The following is an 18,021-nucleotide window of genomic DNA, read 5'->3' on the forward strand; positions in this document are numbered from 1 at the left end:
CTATTAATGTAGAAATAAAACACAGCTTGCCAAGGCAGAGCAAAGGGAAATGGAAAGCTCCAGTTCAAAATATTTTCACCCTGGGACATAAAATAAACATTTAAAAATGTTTATTATAAAGAGGGACTCAGAAACCCAACTCATCTATCAATCAAGGTACTGAGTGGAAATAAAGTAGGAAGGGTTGTTCTCTTAAGTATTCCAAGCAGTTTCTTTTCTATTTTGTGCTGCATACAATCTTCTAAAATAAATTCAGCAAATGATGACTCAATATTTTAAGCCTTTTTCTTGTTACAGAAAAGTTTGTTACTTTACTAAGGCAGTTCTGTGTAGAAGATGGAGTTTAGGAAGAGAATCTGCATAAAAACCTGTAAAAACTTCTACATTTAGATTTACATCTTTGCACCAGAATGGAGGAGTCCTTTTATAATCAGTGTTGAACAAGATAATTGTTTTCAAATTTTTTCAATATAAGGTGTTGAAAACCGTTACAAAATAGTTTATCCTTACAGCTAGGAATTGCTGGATTAGGTCACTGCCATCCTTAGGATAATTTCAAAGGTTAATAGTGGTAGGAAAGTATCAGTTGTTGTTTGTTCGACCCGGGCATAAGTGAGTGCTCTATCTCCTCTCATCGCTTGGCCCTGTAAGCCCCTTGGCCTGCCCTCTTTTTGGGCTAGTTTTTGCAGAAACATGATCTGTGTTTGATCTTGTACTTTTTCAGCATGTAGTCCTGCTGTCATACATCTTAGTCGTGCAGGATCTGCATTGAGGCTGGGACATTCACATCATATTTGTTCGACATTGCAAAGACAGACAGCGAGTAGGAAAAGCTAAACTCTTTAACTCTTAAAATAAAAACTTCAGCTTTCTTGGAATCAATGATTTCTGTTTTCTAAACCAAGTTTTTGTAGCGATTTATAGCAAATCTAGAAAAATTGTTATGTTGAGGTTGTTTTCATAATTCTTTGTGAAGGTGTATGTTAAACCCAGCCAAAGCAATTAACATACAAAGTTAATGACAACAAAGATTTGAAACCAAAAAGGTTGTGGAAATGTTTTCAGATGTTGGTATTTTATCACTTAGAAATATGCAACAGATTCAAAAGAGCATTCCTGTGATTGTTTCTCTTACATTTAAACAAAGAAACAATCACTTATATAAGACTTTATCTTTTTCAAACATTCCCTTTCAAATTTTTTTCTTCAGTTAATGCTCTAGTTAATTTTTAAATCAAAATTTTAATTGAAGAGGTTATAATTTTAACACGTACAACAAAGATTTGATGAGTCTCTGTAGTTTATTGTAGCCATTAAAAAGTTGTGGCTGCTGGCAGAATACCAGTGAAAGTCTAAAGCTGAAACAGATGTGAGTAGCAGAAACCAAGTCCAGAGAAGCGTCGGGCCCAGCTATCCAGACAGGCGCGGCCCTTTAGATGTAAATAATTTGAACAATATTAACCGGGGCTGCCTCTGTTATAGGGTACATTGGATTTATTTCACAGTTTGTTGGCTAAGGTAGTCCCAAGCATATTACCTTGGAAGTGGGATGAGACAAAGGTAATAAATGGAAGAGAGGTTTTCATTGTGTCATTAGGGAATGAACTAATGTTCCTGTTAGTGACTTACCTTTTTTTCTGGGATTTGTAAGGAATGATTAACAAAAAAAGAAGTCTATCACTTCTTGCAACTGAAACGGCAATTTTGATAGCTATTTTTCATAGTAGTTGTCATTTAGTATTTAAAAATATTGTAAACTAGTATTTGACTAGTTTATCAAGGCATTCATTTATGTTTCTAACATGGATATTAACATAGGAAAGAAGGAGTTACCATGAGTGTTGTGTCTTAATGGTATAAACCTCTGGTCTGAAATATGTAGACACTGTGGAACCGAAAGTTCAAATCTAGATGGAGCACAAACCCTTTCATCCTTTTCAGATAAACAGATTGAGTTCCATACAATTTGCTATTTTGAAATCTTTCAGATTAGACTTTAAAGGTGCCAGCTAACTTTACTCTGAAGGGATTAGACAGAAGTTAGAATCAAAAATTCAAAAAAATTTTTGGAGAACCTTAATCCAACAGGTTTTTAAAACATATTGCAGAACAACTTTTTAATCATGACCGGTTTAGGTTAAAAAGAATGAGAAACAAAGATAGGCATTTGATACAGGCTTTTCAGAGGAAAGAAGTGATTATTAGATGGTGAGATGAAAATTTTGGAGTGAAATCTGGTTCCACTCTGACATCCCACTAGAAAGAAATTTCTGTAAACTCAGGTTTTTGCTCCAGGTCTTGTTGGTGTATTTCCAAGGTTTTCAAATATTACACAGTATCATAAGCAGATACATTTATTCATTTAACACGTGCTAGCTTTCCAGTAATCTTTATAGTTATGGAAAGAAAAAGTTTTGCTTTGCTTAAGATTTTAAGACACCTTATTCCTTGTCTAGGGCAATGAATGATTTCCACGTTTTCCTTCCCCTGTGACCAAACATGATTTACCTTTTAATTTGGACAATGCCAGTTGGTATTCTTGAAATTGCTATTCTTCTGCAATTAGAACAGAATGTTTTGAATGTGTAATCATAAGAAGATTTTCAGAAAGAAAGCCACTTTACCAAGGTTTGATAGACTAGTATAAGTTTTACCATGAATCCTTTTATTAATCTATGTCCAAAGCTGAACAATTTTAATTAAATCAAAATTAATTGCACTGTAGGTTGTTTCCATCTGTCATACTCATTCCTCTTCTTTGCAATACAGTACATAAAATTTTAAAATTTTATGCTGCTCTGTTACTGAAAAGAAAGCAATATTAGATGCCTTATGTAATTTACTGTGATATTCATTATAACTTTTTTGTATTCTTGACCTTAACAAATGATATTTATTGAATTGTTAGAAATGCAAACCAAGGTGTCCACTCTAAGTATTTTCAAGAGTCACACTTCTATTTCTCATAATTAATTAAATTTCCTATGAGATTGTGACATTCTGATTCCACTGAAAATCCACATACCCTTTACTTTCCCCCATTTTCATGGCCACCAGTAGAAATATTGGTTACAATTTTCATACGAATATTTTTTTCAGTACTGTATATATGTTTTAAATTTTTATGAACTTAACTGTGTGTGAGTGTATCTGTAGGTGTTTGCACACACATGCATGACAGAAAGGAATTAATCTAAAATAAAATTTATGGATCTGCTGTGCAGTAGTCGCTTGGAGCCAGAAGGCATGGTTTCCCGTTGGGCACGTCTTAACCTAGTTGTTGATAGATCTGTATCTTGCATAAGTATGTAACCCCAACATTTCCCCATTTAAATAGGAGAACTTCCCCAAAACTTGGGTTTATGACAACTCCATTTTGTGAAATTCCATAATCCTTATGAAAAGATTAAAAGAGAAGTAAGTAAATCTATGCATGAAAAGTTGAGAAATCTCAATGTTGTGTTGGCCATTTTCACGCTGTTTTTTATACAGAATCATTACAAGTATCTTAAAATCACAGAGAAGTGCAGATTGGTGGGTTGGAATGTACATCTGGAGGTCCTGTGGTCCAGAGCCTTTGAGCAGGAATAACTTCATATTTAGATTAGGCTGTACAAGGCCATAGTCAGCTCAGTTTTTAATCTAAGGATGGAAATCACAACACCTCTCTGGGCACCTGTTCCAGTGCTTCATTGCCGTCTTGAATATTTTTCTTTATCCCATGTGAGAATTTCCTGCACTGCAACTTGTGACTATTGCTCCATTTTCTTTAGATGTGCCTTCCTCAAAAAGTCTGGCTCTGTCTTCTCTCTAGTTATTCGTTATATAGTTGAAGGGACAATCTAGATCCCCAGCCTGCTTTCTCTATACTGGACTGAACATACTTGGCTTCCCCTGCCTCTTTTTCAAGTGCTTGATTTACTTTTCATTCCTAAATGGCAGGACAATATAAACAGTCTTTTTCAGATATGTATATATATTCATGTATAAATAAAATACATTCTTGTTCACAGAAACAGGTCCAGTGGACAGGATGTGACTAGCAAACACCATGCCAGTCGTGTCACTCTCTGAACACTGTTTCTTAGCATGGCTGATTAGACCAGACTGAACTGTTGCATCTACACTGTTCTCATTCAATGCCTCTTCAGGTAGCTAGGTATCACTTTCTATTGCAAAGCATGGAAGAGAATTTAGAAATAAGAAATGGATGGAAGGTGAAAAAGGTCACTCATTCTCGATGCTTTCAGCAACTGTTACTATAAAGAGTCAAAGAGGAAACTGCTAAAAGAAAAAATAATGAGTTAATGCAGACTAAAACTCTGATTTTCCAAATTTAAAGTACTGAAAAACATCTGGAGTTATCAAGGATTATAAGGAAATATATTTATCAATAGGAAAACATACGAAGGCGCAGAAAAGTTTGATCGGTGTTATTCACAAGAAGTTAATTTAAAATTCCAAAATGTCTTTTCCCATCAGAGTCCTCAAACTGAATGAAAGGGTTTTGCAACAAAATGTCCCTTAATTAACTATAGACTGGTTTTGTTCTAGAGATTAATTGATGTTTTCAATTAATCGATTGAGGTAGCTTCAGCTCTCATTGGATTTCTGCGTATGCATAGATGGAGAAATTAATTTGATGTGTTATCATTTAGTCAGGTGGAATTATTTAGTTCATACATAATACAGCCTTCAGTAAAGTCTGTTCTGCGGACCAGTGTTCTAGTGTAATCATGATACAGCTCAAGGACCAATCAATGGCGCACGGATTGCAGTGTCAAGGGGTTTTATCTATTGTTTGATTTCCTTGATAGTAAGGTTACTGGAGCACATAATGAAAATTCTAAGTATTGTATCAGGTTTGAGTATTAACTTTCTGAATATCTTGTAGTATCAATAGCTACTTCTCAATAACAGATGATTGTTTATTCATTAGAGGAGGATAGTATTCAAAAAGTATCAAACATGCTCTTCTAAAATATTTTCGACCAATTGAAGCCTTAGTCTAATTTAAATAAAATGTTTTAAGTCAATTAAAAAGAGGGGCTTAAATGTCTGACTAACATACATGTCAAAAAATCTTCAGGAGCAGAGAAGTTATATGATAATTTACAGGACCTACTTGCTTCTTTTTTCCTCATGTTAGTTATATGTTCCTTAAATTTTTGGAAGTGCAAGCAAGTAGAATTTTGAACTGCGTGGTGGAACATGAGGAGCCAAATAGATGCATGTGTTATTTCTTTAGGTAATAGCATAAAAGAAGCATGTTGTTTTGTATGTGGTTTCACTGTTTTTGCACAGTCCAGTATTTACATTATCTATTTTGAGGCAATGCATAATAATGTAAGGAGAAGAGCAAATGATGGCTTTGTACCGGAAAAGTTGGGGTTCATTTGTGCAAGAGTTGACCCTCTTTTCTTTCTCAGAGTTTTCTGAGCACTTTTTGAAGTCTCTTGCCTTAGCAGGATGAGATGTATTTCAGTTTGTTTTGATTTAGAAAGATCCAACACAGGCATTAAAAATGCATTTTCTATATGTGCATTGGATTTTATTTTATAATAAAACTAACTTTTTGACAGTGTTCCACTGGTAATGTTCATATGTGAATACATTTAGTAGGAATTTTTCTAAGTGGATCATTTCTTAAAATTTCATTAGATTTTTTAGTTTTTGATTAAAAAAGATAGTATGGAATGCTTTAAATAGCATTCAGATATATAATAGAGGAGCAAAGCAGTAATGTTTTTGAAGAGTTTATTCCCTGAAAGCAGATGTCTGCATGTGTGCACAAAGGCACAGGGAGAAAGCTTTCAGTTGGTTAAACAATGGCATGCTGTTAATTTTTTCTTTTACTTTTTTTTTTTCTTTGGCTAAAGAATTCTCGGAAATTTCTTGTTAAAAATCATTCTGCAAATGTTAAGATCCTAAAATGAATCTTGGGAATACCACAGTTACGATTTTCTGTGCAGTTTTCTGTGTGCCCTTTTAAATAAATAAACACGTGTGCATGTTAAGCATTAGTTAGGTAACTATGAAGGATACTTCTGGGAGCAGGTAGTATACATCTGGGAACAGGAGGAATATTGTCCCCATCAATGTGTGTGATGGATAACGAATTATGTAGTTTGGAGAGTGTTAAATACTAGTGTTGGGAGGAACGGTGACTTCATACTTATGGACCTCATCAGCTTTTCCTCTTTGCAGAAGCGTGCAGTAAAAGACAAGACAGATTTCTGCTAGAATTGAGACAGTCGCATATCAAAGATTGAAAGTGCATTAGTTCAGACCGTGGGATACAAATTAGTAATAATAGGGCTAATTAGCACTTGAGAAGTGTTCCTGCTAATATTGCAGGTAGGTTATGAATTTACGTGATTTTAAATCTAAGCTGAATGCTCGAGCTGAATCAAACTTCTACCTACTTGGTAGAAGAATTAATTACGTCGAACTTTATGATCTGTCTTGCACATAAAATCAGAGATCTGGCAATAGAGAGGAAAATAGGGGATCACTTCTCTGGCTTCTACAGTTTCAGCTCATAAACTGTTTCAGCCATTGCCCAAATCTCTTCTATCTGATCCCTTATTCAGTATGCTAAGTGATAAAATGTTTGAGTGTTTGGAAGGTCTTTTTTTTTCCTTAGCACTGTAAAAATCCTAGCTCATCTGATGAAAATATTATTCTTGCTTCTTAAAAATGTTGTCTCCCTCTCAATTACCCAGACAAAACTCTTCAGTTTCAAAGTATTCACTATTTTGTACTGTTCAGAGAGAAGGGAAGTGTTCCAGTTTCTCAGCAGATTCTGCTAGCACACAGTTCTACGCTCTTGACAGATTTTAATGATGTGTGGAGTTCTGTATGTTTGGATCTTGACACTTAACAAAAATTTTCTACTAATCATGTGTGCTGGAATCACTTAAAGGAATCTTACAAAGACTTGACTGGAAAATTCTGAGGCTTTAGTCATTATAATCATTTATATGTACTGTTCAGTCCCTTGCACTGTGCTTCTCTGCTAAAGGGTGCCCTGAATGTAAACTACCATTTCAGAAGGAGTACATTAAGCAGAGGCTCAGATACGTTGCTATGGTGTGAAAAATATTTAGTTTTACTAGCAGTCTTCGTTCATTTTGCTAAATGTAGTCTTGGGAAACAATTTTAACAGAAAGGTTTTTAAGTGATTTATGTAAAATATTGATGCCCTTTCACCAAACAAGGAGCTAAAAAATTTTCTTTTAGGTTAGTTGAAACTAATAGAGACCTGAAAGTTCCTCTGTATGCCGTCACCAACTTTAAAAGTTCAAAATGTTGTTGAACTTAAAATAAAGCCCCCTCAAAAGACAAAGGTAGAATATCTGATCAAACTTGTGAGAATTGTCAAGATGTCTGTCTCCTTCAGAACAGGTGAACTTTACAGAGTGTTTTGTGTGCCACTAATTCAGTTATTTCACTTTCCACATCTTAGGACTTAGTACTGAAATGTTTTTTCTGTCTCATTTATATATGACAGCTAGACAACATAACAAATACTTGTTTCTGTGTGTCATGAGGAAATGTGCTTCAGACAAAGACTGGACTTTTTTCTTATTATCTTCTATCCTCTGAAATTATTTTTTTAAGAAAAGAGAATTATTAATATGTGAAGAAGATAATTGTATGTAGAAGCACATTTCTTCTAAATTAGCTGAAAATATCTTCACAGAACAGTAGCTATGCAAGCAATTAATAGGTTGGAATGGTATATTTAGTTTTATGTGTGCTAATACTTCTATGCATTAAATTGTTGACCTTTATTTAAGACCATAAAAACAAAGCTTGAAAACAGAGTCCTACCACAATCTGATGCCCTTTTACATTTTTCTCAGATATTTTTGTCTCAGAAAACTTCTCACCCCACTTCACAGCTCTGGCTTTGGTGATAGAGATTGAACATTTGTGTGTTCCTATTATTGATGTGTGTACATGTATCAATATGTGTCAAAAAGGGCAAATACTGTCTCTGAAACTTCTCTGAGTTAGTAGCAGCATAGCTTCTTGCAGTTGGAAGTTGTTAAAATTCTTACCATGCTCCCACGGAATCAAGATGAATGTCTTCCCTTCTGTACATTATTTAAAATTCTACCTAAAAAGAAAATTTACATGCAAGTTTATTTACAAGTGCAAAAGCTGTAGAGAGTGCAAAATGTATTAAATTAACAATATCACGTGAACAACTCCAGTAAGTAGGTACCTAAGTGTGTATAATAAGAGAATATAACCAGATCCTGCAGCAGTGTCCAATGGGTAAACATTCATCTCCAATAACTATTTAGCTGTTTCCAAGCAAGAAAATTAATACAGCAAAACCAAAGGAAATAAATCATAAGAAAATTATATCACACTTGCTGAACAATAAAAATTTATGCATTTTATCTGAGGTTTATTAGGTTTTTATTTGGGTGTGTAGATCCATGTAGTGTAACAGGTTTCTGCACTGTAAAATATCATGGATTCTCTCATACAGAAATTTGGGGTTATTTAGCACTACATTAAATTAATTTGCAATCATTTTCATGATTTCAAGTGTTCTTCGAAACAGAAAAGGTCAGGGTTCTAAAAAAGAACTATCAAATAGTAATCCTTATGTCAAAGATGCTTGCGTTGTAACAAAATAAAAGAGCAAGCTTGGCAGTATAACCTGCCATACTCTGAACGGACAGGAGCAGGGGAGGTTTAGCAGCTCTTACAAAGGCATAACTCATAGGGGATAGTGTCAGTGACAGGTTTATAGGAATTCATGGTGTTGATACTTGGTTTTGCTGTCAGGCTGATTCCTGTAAATGCTGCTGGTGAGTTCTTGTGAGTAAATAGTTAGTAATTTACTGTTATCAACTTTAAACTATTTCTGGTTTTGCGTTTACTTTAAAAATGGTGCTTAAAAAATTCCAAATCGTGTCTGATTGACACAGAAATGCTCTTTACGTGAAAGTTTGTTTATGGGCCATGATTCTTTTGACAGATTTACAAGTGTCTGTGGAGTTTTAAGACTATTTCCCAATAGACATTAAGTGAGAGACATTCTATTTTGTAAATATTTTCACTTATATTGGGGATTTTTAAAGAACTTTTTGAGCCAAGTACTGCATTAAATCTGAAGACAGTGGCAAACTGATAATCAGCAGTTTCCAGCTTTGTTTTAATGTTTTGCTAATGCTTTCCATTTCTGTGTCCAAGATTTGTAGTGGGTGAAGCATGATGTACATCCAACAATTTGTAAGGGCTTTCAAATACTTTTGCACACTTGTATTTTCCTTTTTTTTTTTTTTTTTTGCAATAGCTCATTTAGAAATAAACAATTTTCAAAGTAGCATATTAAATTCAATTTCACTAACATACAGCTCATACCAAGGAAAAGAACCAAAAGTTTATTACATTAGCGGAGAATTTGCATCTGTTTGAACTCAGTAATGCTGAAACAGGTTTTTATTTTCCCAAAAGATTATTTTGGAATGAGATGGTGAGAGAAGCGTATATGTGGTGTTATAGCTGTCAGCTTCCTCAGAATTCCCGCATATTCCTCAGAATTTCATACATTTTTTCAGCTTTTCAGTATGTGTTTAAAAGGAATGCATAATAGGACCCTTTACCTCCAAATCATTCTAATAAAAACTTTGCTGACATAATTTTCTTTTAAAGAGGAAAAGGTTTTTACATAAGTGAATATGAGAACAAAATATAAAGAATAGATGTAATATTCACTCATATTATAGTATTTTCAGCAAGGAAAATCAAAGCAATCAATGGAACTAGACTTCCCAGTTTTAGGAGTTTTTTATATAATGTTTGGCGTGACTTTTTTTTTTTTAACAGTATGTTTCAAGTAAATAAAAAAACAACCAACCGAAAAGCCTTATATAACAGGAAATTCAGTGAGTGCTAATTACCAAAAACCTTTTTTATTATGTTGTGTAGAACTGAGATAGGTCATACAGTTGAATGGTAGACTTCCACCATGACTACGAGAGCAGCTTGACAAAGACCACCTGACTTTAATATGTATCATTACAACTGCCGTTTTAATGAAGAACTTCACATTAATGGTGTCACTAAATGCTTTTTTCTCTTCAAAATATGTCTTTTCTTGTGTCTGATTTGTGATTCCTTTGAACACACTTCCATCATTCCTTGCCATATTTATTCCCTAGCAAATCTGATCATGTTCTAAGGTTCTTCAGCCTAAAAGATCTCTTTTTAAGGCTTTACAATAATGTAAATTATTAGAATTTGCCAGTGTTTACTTAACTTCTTATGTCTCTTTCCATTTCATTGTTTCAAGATGACTTAAGCATTTGAAACTCATATCAGCCCATTTCACTTCATCTCAAACTTTTAGGGTTTTAATCAGAATCCTGATTCACTTATTGTATGTCATCTGTCCAATTTCTCTTAATTTCTGTGCCTTTCTTCTTACTGTTCCTCTCCCCTCATTCCAAATATTGATCTCCTTGTTAGGGGTGTTAGGATTCTTAAGAATTCACTATCCAAATCAATTTTTCTTCTGTAATGCTCTATGTGTTGGTACTTCTTAACCAGATTTTCCTTAGTTTTTGTCGTCTAACCTTTTAAGGTTAATGTTAGTAATCTCAATTAAAAAAAAAAAAATTACTGAAGGTGGTTTCGATGTACTTTCTTTTTACTTTAAGAACAGTTTATCCTAGTCTTGGTCACTTAAATACATGGGACCTACCTTATTAAATCTTGTGTTGTTCTGGAAAGCATCCAGAAAGCTTTCAATGCTTCAGATGATGCATTAGCAACACCATATGTTTTGGAAAATGCCTTTCTAGAGTATATTAGAGTGTGTTAGATACTACTGTACCTACAAGCTTATTAGTCTAATACATAATCATAGAAATTTAATTCTGTATAGATTTATATAAATTTATGTAAGAGTATTATAAAAGAATTACTGGTTTACAATTGTTGCAACCTTACATGACTGTAATAATCATGGGCATTTGCAGTGTTCCAAATGCCTGAACATATTATGTATACTATATTACTTTTACAGTTTTGTCATTTTATATTTATCCAAAATAGTTTCTAAATAGTTCCTCATTATTTTGTGTATATTTGTTTAAACAAAAAGGAAGAACACAAACCTATAGCTGTTACTTTGTTCAAAGTTACAGCCAGAAACTTAAAATACTGTCTCAGTTATTTTACTAGATTTTTTCCACCTACAAAATTCTAATGTCTGTTGTCTTCCAAAGTAGACAATTTCTTCAACAATTTGCTTGATTGGAATCTCTTTCTAGTTCTGCAGACATAAATATTAAGTATACACACATTTCAACCAGTGTATTATAACAGTCACAGAAAGTTCAAGTTTTTAATGGTAAGCAGCATGTATCATAAGAAAATAATTTTAAGATGTCATATAAACTTCCCTGATTTTGGATTTTTTTTTTTTTGCTTAATTTTAAATATTAAAGACACATAACTGAGTAGCTAATAAAAGACTTTCTTTCCCAATCTAGTATGGCTAAATTACCATTCTATTCTGCCTACTATCTGGCATACAAACAAATACTCATTAACTTCACACGGAATCATTTGAAAGGTTCGTCATATGCTACAAGTTACAAAACTACAGATTAAAGATAGACTGTGGCCCAGGCCATTTTTCACAACCTACATGAGTCGTGGAGAGTGCTAAATTAAAGTATACTCTTAGGTGGAAACGAGTATTTTCAGTATTTTTCTGATAAGAATTGTCCTAATGCATTTCTGCTCTCAATTAATTGAAAAGCTGTGGTTCTTTTCAGTACATCCTGGTGGTCCAAGGGTATTATAAGCACAATACTCCTTGCACAGTAAAATATATGCATATCTTTTCAACCTTCCGTTGACTTTTTACACTACATTGCAAATTTAAATTAATGTGACATTTAAATTACACAGCCTCAACTTGTTTCCACAGTTTTGCATTAATTTTTGTTTAATGGTGGTAGCAATATGGTGTGAATACAGTTCATGCAGCCAAACTGTAAGTCTTATGTTTAACTCCAAAATAAGTTTCCATCTAAATTTAGCTTCTTGGGAATGAAAAGTTGTGGAAGAAAAATTTTGTAGTGGTTCATAAATTCAGTTGCTAAATGGAAACTAATTTCATTTTGATTTCTGTCTCCCATCACCTTTAATGTGGAACACTGGAATGCACTAAGTTTACTAGAAGTTCTAGGCCTATTAAAATTCACTGGCAAAAAAAAAAGAAGTTTTTTAGAAATTGGCATGGCACCAGTTCTTGAAATAGCAGATAGATTAAATAGTAAACAAATTGCACTTACGTTTAAGTTAAATTTCTTACATACTTCAGCTGTTTCATGTCATGGTCTGGGGATGGAATACTTAAGTAATGCTGAATTTCTGCATCTGTTTCAGGAAAAATGGTTGAGTATAGGATGCCTGGCACTGATTGATTAAAATCAGTCCAGATACAAGGCGTCCTCCACTCACCACAGAAAAAGACTTTAAAGCTTTAAATTACCATCTAGAATTAGTGTGTGAGGCAGGCTGTGTTAGTAGCAAGCCTTAGCACATTGCAGGAGTTTTAGGACAAATTCCTTACTAAAGACAGATTCTACTCTTTTAACACATACAGAATTTTTTTATTTAGTATGTTAAACTAGTATAGGTATTTTTTTATTTTAATGTAATTGCTGGATTCCTTAGTGCTTATTTATTACCTCTAAAGTAAGTGCAGGTGACTAATTTAGACGTAGATTCCTATGGTGGTGAAATCTACTTTTGGTACATTACTTCTGCCATAAATGTGTCTCATCTTCTTTTTGTAGGCTCTGAAAAGCAGATGAAATTAGTTTGCAGAGAGTCTTCTGAAGAGCATCTCCAGCCCTTCAAGGAGAAATTAGAGGAATTCTTCCAGAAAGGTAACCACATCTGAAAAAAAACTTACTGCCAAATAGTGTAATGGTTTGCAAAGTTATGCATAATGTAAGCTGCATAAAGTATCTGTTTCCTCTGAAAATTCCTGTGGATTATGTTCCTAATGGGCCTAATATATGTTAATATATGTTGATATATGTTATACAGATCTTAGACATCACTTGTCAAGGATAATCACTCCCTTGATCTCACCCATTTCCCATTGGTTATTTTGTGCTTTGTTCTTTACTATTATTTGTAGGCAAAATGAAAAATATATTCATCACAGACCAAATTTATCAGAGGAAATATAAAGCTTCAAAGACTTATAAAAGGCTAGAGCAAAAGACACTCTTTTAGAGAAAGTCCACAATATACATGTCATCTTTTCTCACTAGTGGGAGCTTATGAGCTGACTGACTCATATTTAAAGATTTTGTCTTGTGTGAGACAGAAATAAGCATTAGGAAAAGTGATTTACTAGCTTAGAGTCTGGAGACGGTGGGTGAAAACCAAAGTACAGTTTAGTCACCAGTTGAAAACAATGTAAATGCAGGTTGCTGTTGAAAACAGCAGTCCTGCTCCCTCATGTTTCTCATACTGTGTTCCCCATCACCTGCTTCTGCCAGCACCATTGCTTCTGGAGCTATGCAAAATATATACAGGAAGACACTTCCCCCCCTCTCCTTGTAGGAGTACAGTCTTTTTAGGTAAACAAAACAAATTCTGTATTTTTGACAGTTAAGAATTTAATTGTATTTCTCATAGAAATGGTGAACAGTTTAATAATTTGCTATTTGAGAAGTCATTTGAACTATCTGAATCTGCTCATCCAGACAGAATATTAGTGATCATTCAGATTGTTGTAATAATTTATTAATTAGCTTAATCTTTTTTTATGAAGGTTGTCCTAATGTCTTTTTAATAACTTTGTTTCATGAGGCTATCTTGTGTAAATATTTTGTGTAAATACAAATTAAAATGGGCTGTTTCAAAAGTAGCAGTTAAATTGTACTGTTAAATAAACTAATATTCTCCTTTACCCTTCTCCCAGGCCATGGAGCTCAATGGATATATTTATTTGATAAAATTTTTTTTAGTTGCAAGTGTATTTGGATGGTATTTAAGCAGCAAATTCCTTGCCACAGAACTTCTAAAACAAAAAATGTAGTGGAAATCTTTATGTCACTGCAGGACAGCTTTATTGTCTTTCTAATGTATTTAACTGGAAATTTGCACTTACAGTTTGACAATAATATCAAGATTATTACTGTACTACATGTATATGTATATATATATATGTTTGTATTTCTGCAGAACCATTATGATCTCCAGCATGTTTCTTGATCTAGCTTGCCAAAGTACTGTAGTAATTCAGTTTTGCCCAGGTCTTGCCAGGACCCTAACCAAACGGTGTCTTCCACAATCATATCACAGATTCTGAGATTCTCACTGCACCCTGGATCTCATGAGGATTGTTGTGGTTCATGCAGAGTTGGCAGCTTAGCACCACACAGCTGTTTGTTTGCTGCCCCTCCATGGGGAGGCAAAGAGGGGCGGAAGGGTGAATGAAGGAAAACTAATGAGTTGAAATACAGACAATTTAATAGTGAAAGCAAAAGCTGTGTGAACAAGCAATGCAAAATATGGAATTCAATCAACTCCTTCCGTCAGTGAGCAGGTGTTCAGCCATTTCATAGAATCATTAAGGTTGGAAAAGGCTTCTTAAAAATCATCAAGTCCAGCCATTAACCTAACGCTGCCTGTTCCACCACTAAACTGTATCCCTAAGCACAACATCTGCACTCCTTTTGAACTCTTCCAGGGATGGTTATTCCACTACTTCCCTGGGTAGCCTGTTTCAATACTTGATAACTCTTTCAGTGAAGAAATTTTTCCCAACCTCCAGTCTGAACCTCCCCTGACGCATTTGTCCTGTCGCTCGTTACTTGGGAGATGAGACTGACCCCCACATTGCTATACTTCCAGGCTGAACAACCCCAGCTCCCTCAGCTGCTGCTCATCAGACTTGTGCTCCAGACCCTTCCCCAACTCTGTTGCCCTTCTCTGGACACATTCCAGCACCTCAATGTCTTTCTTGTGTGAGGGACGTAAAACTGACCACAGGATTCAAGGTGTGGTCTCACCAGTGCCTAGTACAGGGGGTTTTGTCACTTCCCTTGTCCTGTTTCCCACAGTATTTCTGAGTTCCATTTAGAGCACACATTTCTAAATTTCCCATTACCAGGAGAGCAGGACTTCATCATGCATAACCACTACTTGGGAAGACAAGCATCATAATTTTGAACTTCTCCCCTACCTCCTCCTTCTTTTCCAAGATTTATTTCTGAGCATGATGTCATGTGGTATGAGTTATCCCTTTGGTTGATTTGGCTTGGCCCCTCCCAACTTCTTGTTCATCCCCAGCCTGCTTTCTGGAAATCAGCATTAGAAATAGAGAAGGCCTGAATGCTGTGCAGGACTGTTCAGCAATAGCTAAAACATGGATGTTATCAATGCTGTTTTGGTCACAGATCCAATCTACAGCACTGTAGGAGTTCCCTGTGAAAAAAGTTAGCTCCACCAGCTAAAACCAACAGAAGAAATAGCAAATCAGGTTAACACAGTCTTAAAAAGTATAAAGACAATCCAGTACCTGGTATCTCCTGCAATGTTGAGCTACCTTTTTTATCATACTCCGCTTTCTGATGAGTGGAATATTATATAAATACCCAGTTGATCTTGGAAGAAGACGAGTTCTGCTTTAGATAAAATTGCAGTTTAATTATGCATTATCATTTCAAATAGAAAAACATATTCTTCCAAATATTTTCTATGTTTATGCCTAGTGATGTGGAAATTGAGATATATTTTATCCTTATGTGTGTGAATAATGTATATATTTTAAAAAAGAAAGAGGTTACAGTCCTGCATGCTGTCCTGGAACAAGGAGTTCTATATATTATTTTTTATTGGACCTCACTTTTTTTGTGAGATCTCTTGTATACTAGAAAGAGCACATGGATTACTTACTTGTTCACTTTTAATTATGTTCCCTTGTTCTACTTTTGCGTTATAAAGTTATGCTTTATGGTATCTAATCAGACACAATTTTGTATAATTTAACTTCGCATCTTTTGACATCTTACTCTACCTTATTCTGAAATGAGTTTTCAGTAGGCTGTCAAATTCTATAATGATTGACTCTCTTTTTCTGTCAGTCACCTGATTGATTTGAGTCTTTATAATGGTGAACAGTACTTTCTGTGGCATTAGAATGCAAATCCTCTAAAATTCCACACAGAAGATAGGGAAAAATAACACAGAAACCCATCTTGATTTATGTCACTAGAGCAGGCGTTGGACAAATGTCAAGCTTAGAGGTGTCTGCAAACTCAGCTGCTTCTCTGAAATTAGGAGTTAGCTGATAATACTGAGCATCCGATAAGCGTCTGTTTTCAGTTTTGTTTATCTAAAAAAGAGTTGTGACTGGTAAGCAAACATAAGAAAAAATTGTCTGTTCTCTTTCTGCCAGCTCACAGCAAGTATCCAAAACTCAGATGCTTTTCTGAAACTTTTGGCGTGAAAATAGGGCTGGAACTCATAGATATTGAGGTTTTTCCCACACGCGCAATTCCCATCATTTCTAGTCGATGCGAAGTTGGAAATGCTGTAAGGAAAAAAGTCCTGATTTGCTTATACTGAAATGTTTACATTTCCTAATTATAATTAATACCAATTAAATCTAATACTTGCTGTGTTGTAACAAAAAACACTGAGAGTGTTATGGAGACTGACATTCTAAAATGCTAGAGGGGATAAACTGTACTTCTGCTGATGTCAGTGCTGGTTTGTATAACTGGATGTAATGTAGCCCAGTGCCTTCAACAGGGAATTAGGTGCCAGAAGCTTTGGGTTCCGTTCCCAGTTTAGCTGCTTTGTATGTGGTGCTAGCAGAGTTGGTTGATGTCCTTTTCAAGAGTGCCGTGTTTTCAGGTTAAGTAATGATTCTTGCTGGTTATTGTAGTGAAATAATCTTTGTCAAGTACTTTTTGAATCTCACATGAAAGACATCTTATCTAAACTGTCTTAATGCTTCACTAGTTGTATTTGATATGCCTATGCTTTTTGGAAAAGGCTTAGATTATTCTCAAAGTTGAAATAATCTTTAGTAAATCTAATTATATCATGTGCAACAAATTATATTAGTTTTTCTATAGTATGGAGACCTACTAATTATTATGAATTAATATTCACTTACTGTATTTCCATTGAAATTACTGTATGGGGTGGTTAAAAAGATGTTCATAATTATTTTCCATTTAAATTGCCATGATATGCAAGAAGGCCTTTGAAATCATGAAATTATTATGTTTGGAATGCTCTTTAATTCATTAAATTCTTGCTCGGAATTTCTTAGAAGAAAACTCCTCTGTTGATATGAAACTATCTCACACAGAAAAAATCAGAATAGTTATATGACTATGAGAAAGATGCAAAATACTCTATTTTGAGATGGAGAAAAAGAAGATTTTGGTTACTACAGCTGTGCAGCTCACTAGAAGAAAGCTGGCCATTAACCATTGGTGTTTTCCATAGTGTTTCTTATTCTCCTTGTGCATTCCCTCAAGAGTAATACAAACCAGAAAGCAAATGGCATACAGGATTAGGTGACTAATGTTAATTAAATTTATTTTTTATTTTGCTGCTTGACTATTTCATATTGTTTGTCCATTTTAATAAATGTAGAAACAAATAGCACAGATTCATGCAGGATCTTGCAAAATCTGTTTCCACATTCTTCTTCAGTGGATCCAGGTCAGAAAGCATGTAAAAACTTCAATCTGTGCTTGGGTTCCTCCCTCATGTACTGGAATGTGAAAATGAAAGAGTCTTTATGCTTCATAGCAGTTAGCATAGCAAGAGCATAGCTGCTTCTCTTCATTTCTCTAAGAATAAAGCATCTTGGTGATGAAGACTGTGCTAGTACAGGAATTTGTTTAATTTAGAACAGAGTCTGGGAAGCGAGTAGTCTGATGTCAACAGAACAGTTTTTGAAATTCTTTAGTTGTGGAAAGCAAAGCTATTTGGGAA

General features: G+C 34.5%; 1 protein-coding gene across 1 annotated transcript in view; it reads left to right on the top strand.

Annotated features, from left to right (window-relative positions):
- FMN1 (formin 1) overlaps positions 1-18,021 on the top strand; it is a gene marked incomplete at both ends in the record, with an annotated part of 129,894 nt that overhangs the window by 80,592 nt on the left and 31,281 nt on the right. Inside the window, one exon of the mRNA XM_082283246.1 lies at positions 12,840-12,932. Within this exon, the coding sequence (XP_082139372.1) occupies positions 12,840-12,932 (93 nt within the window). The remainder of the gene's footprint in view (positions 1-12,839; positions 12,933-18,021) is intronic.

The sequence above is a fragment of the Coloeus monedula genome (assembly GCF_965178545.1).
Source record: "Coloeus monedula genome assembly, chromosome: 6".
NCBI lineage: Eukaryota > Metazoa > Chordata > Aves > Passeriformes > Corvidae > Coloeus > Coloeus monedula.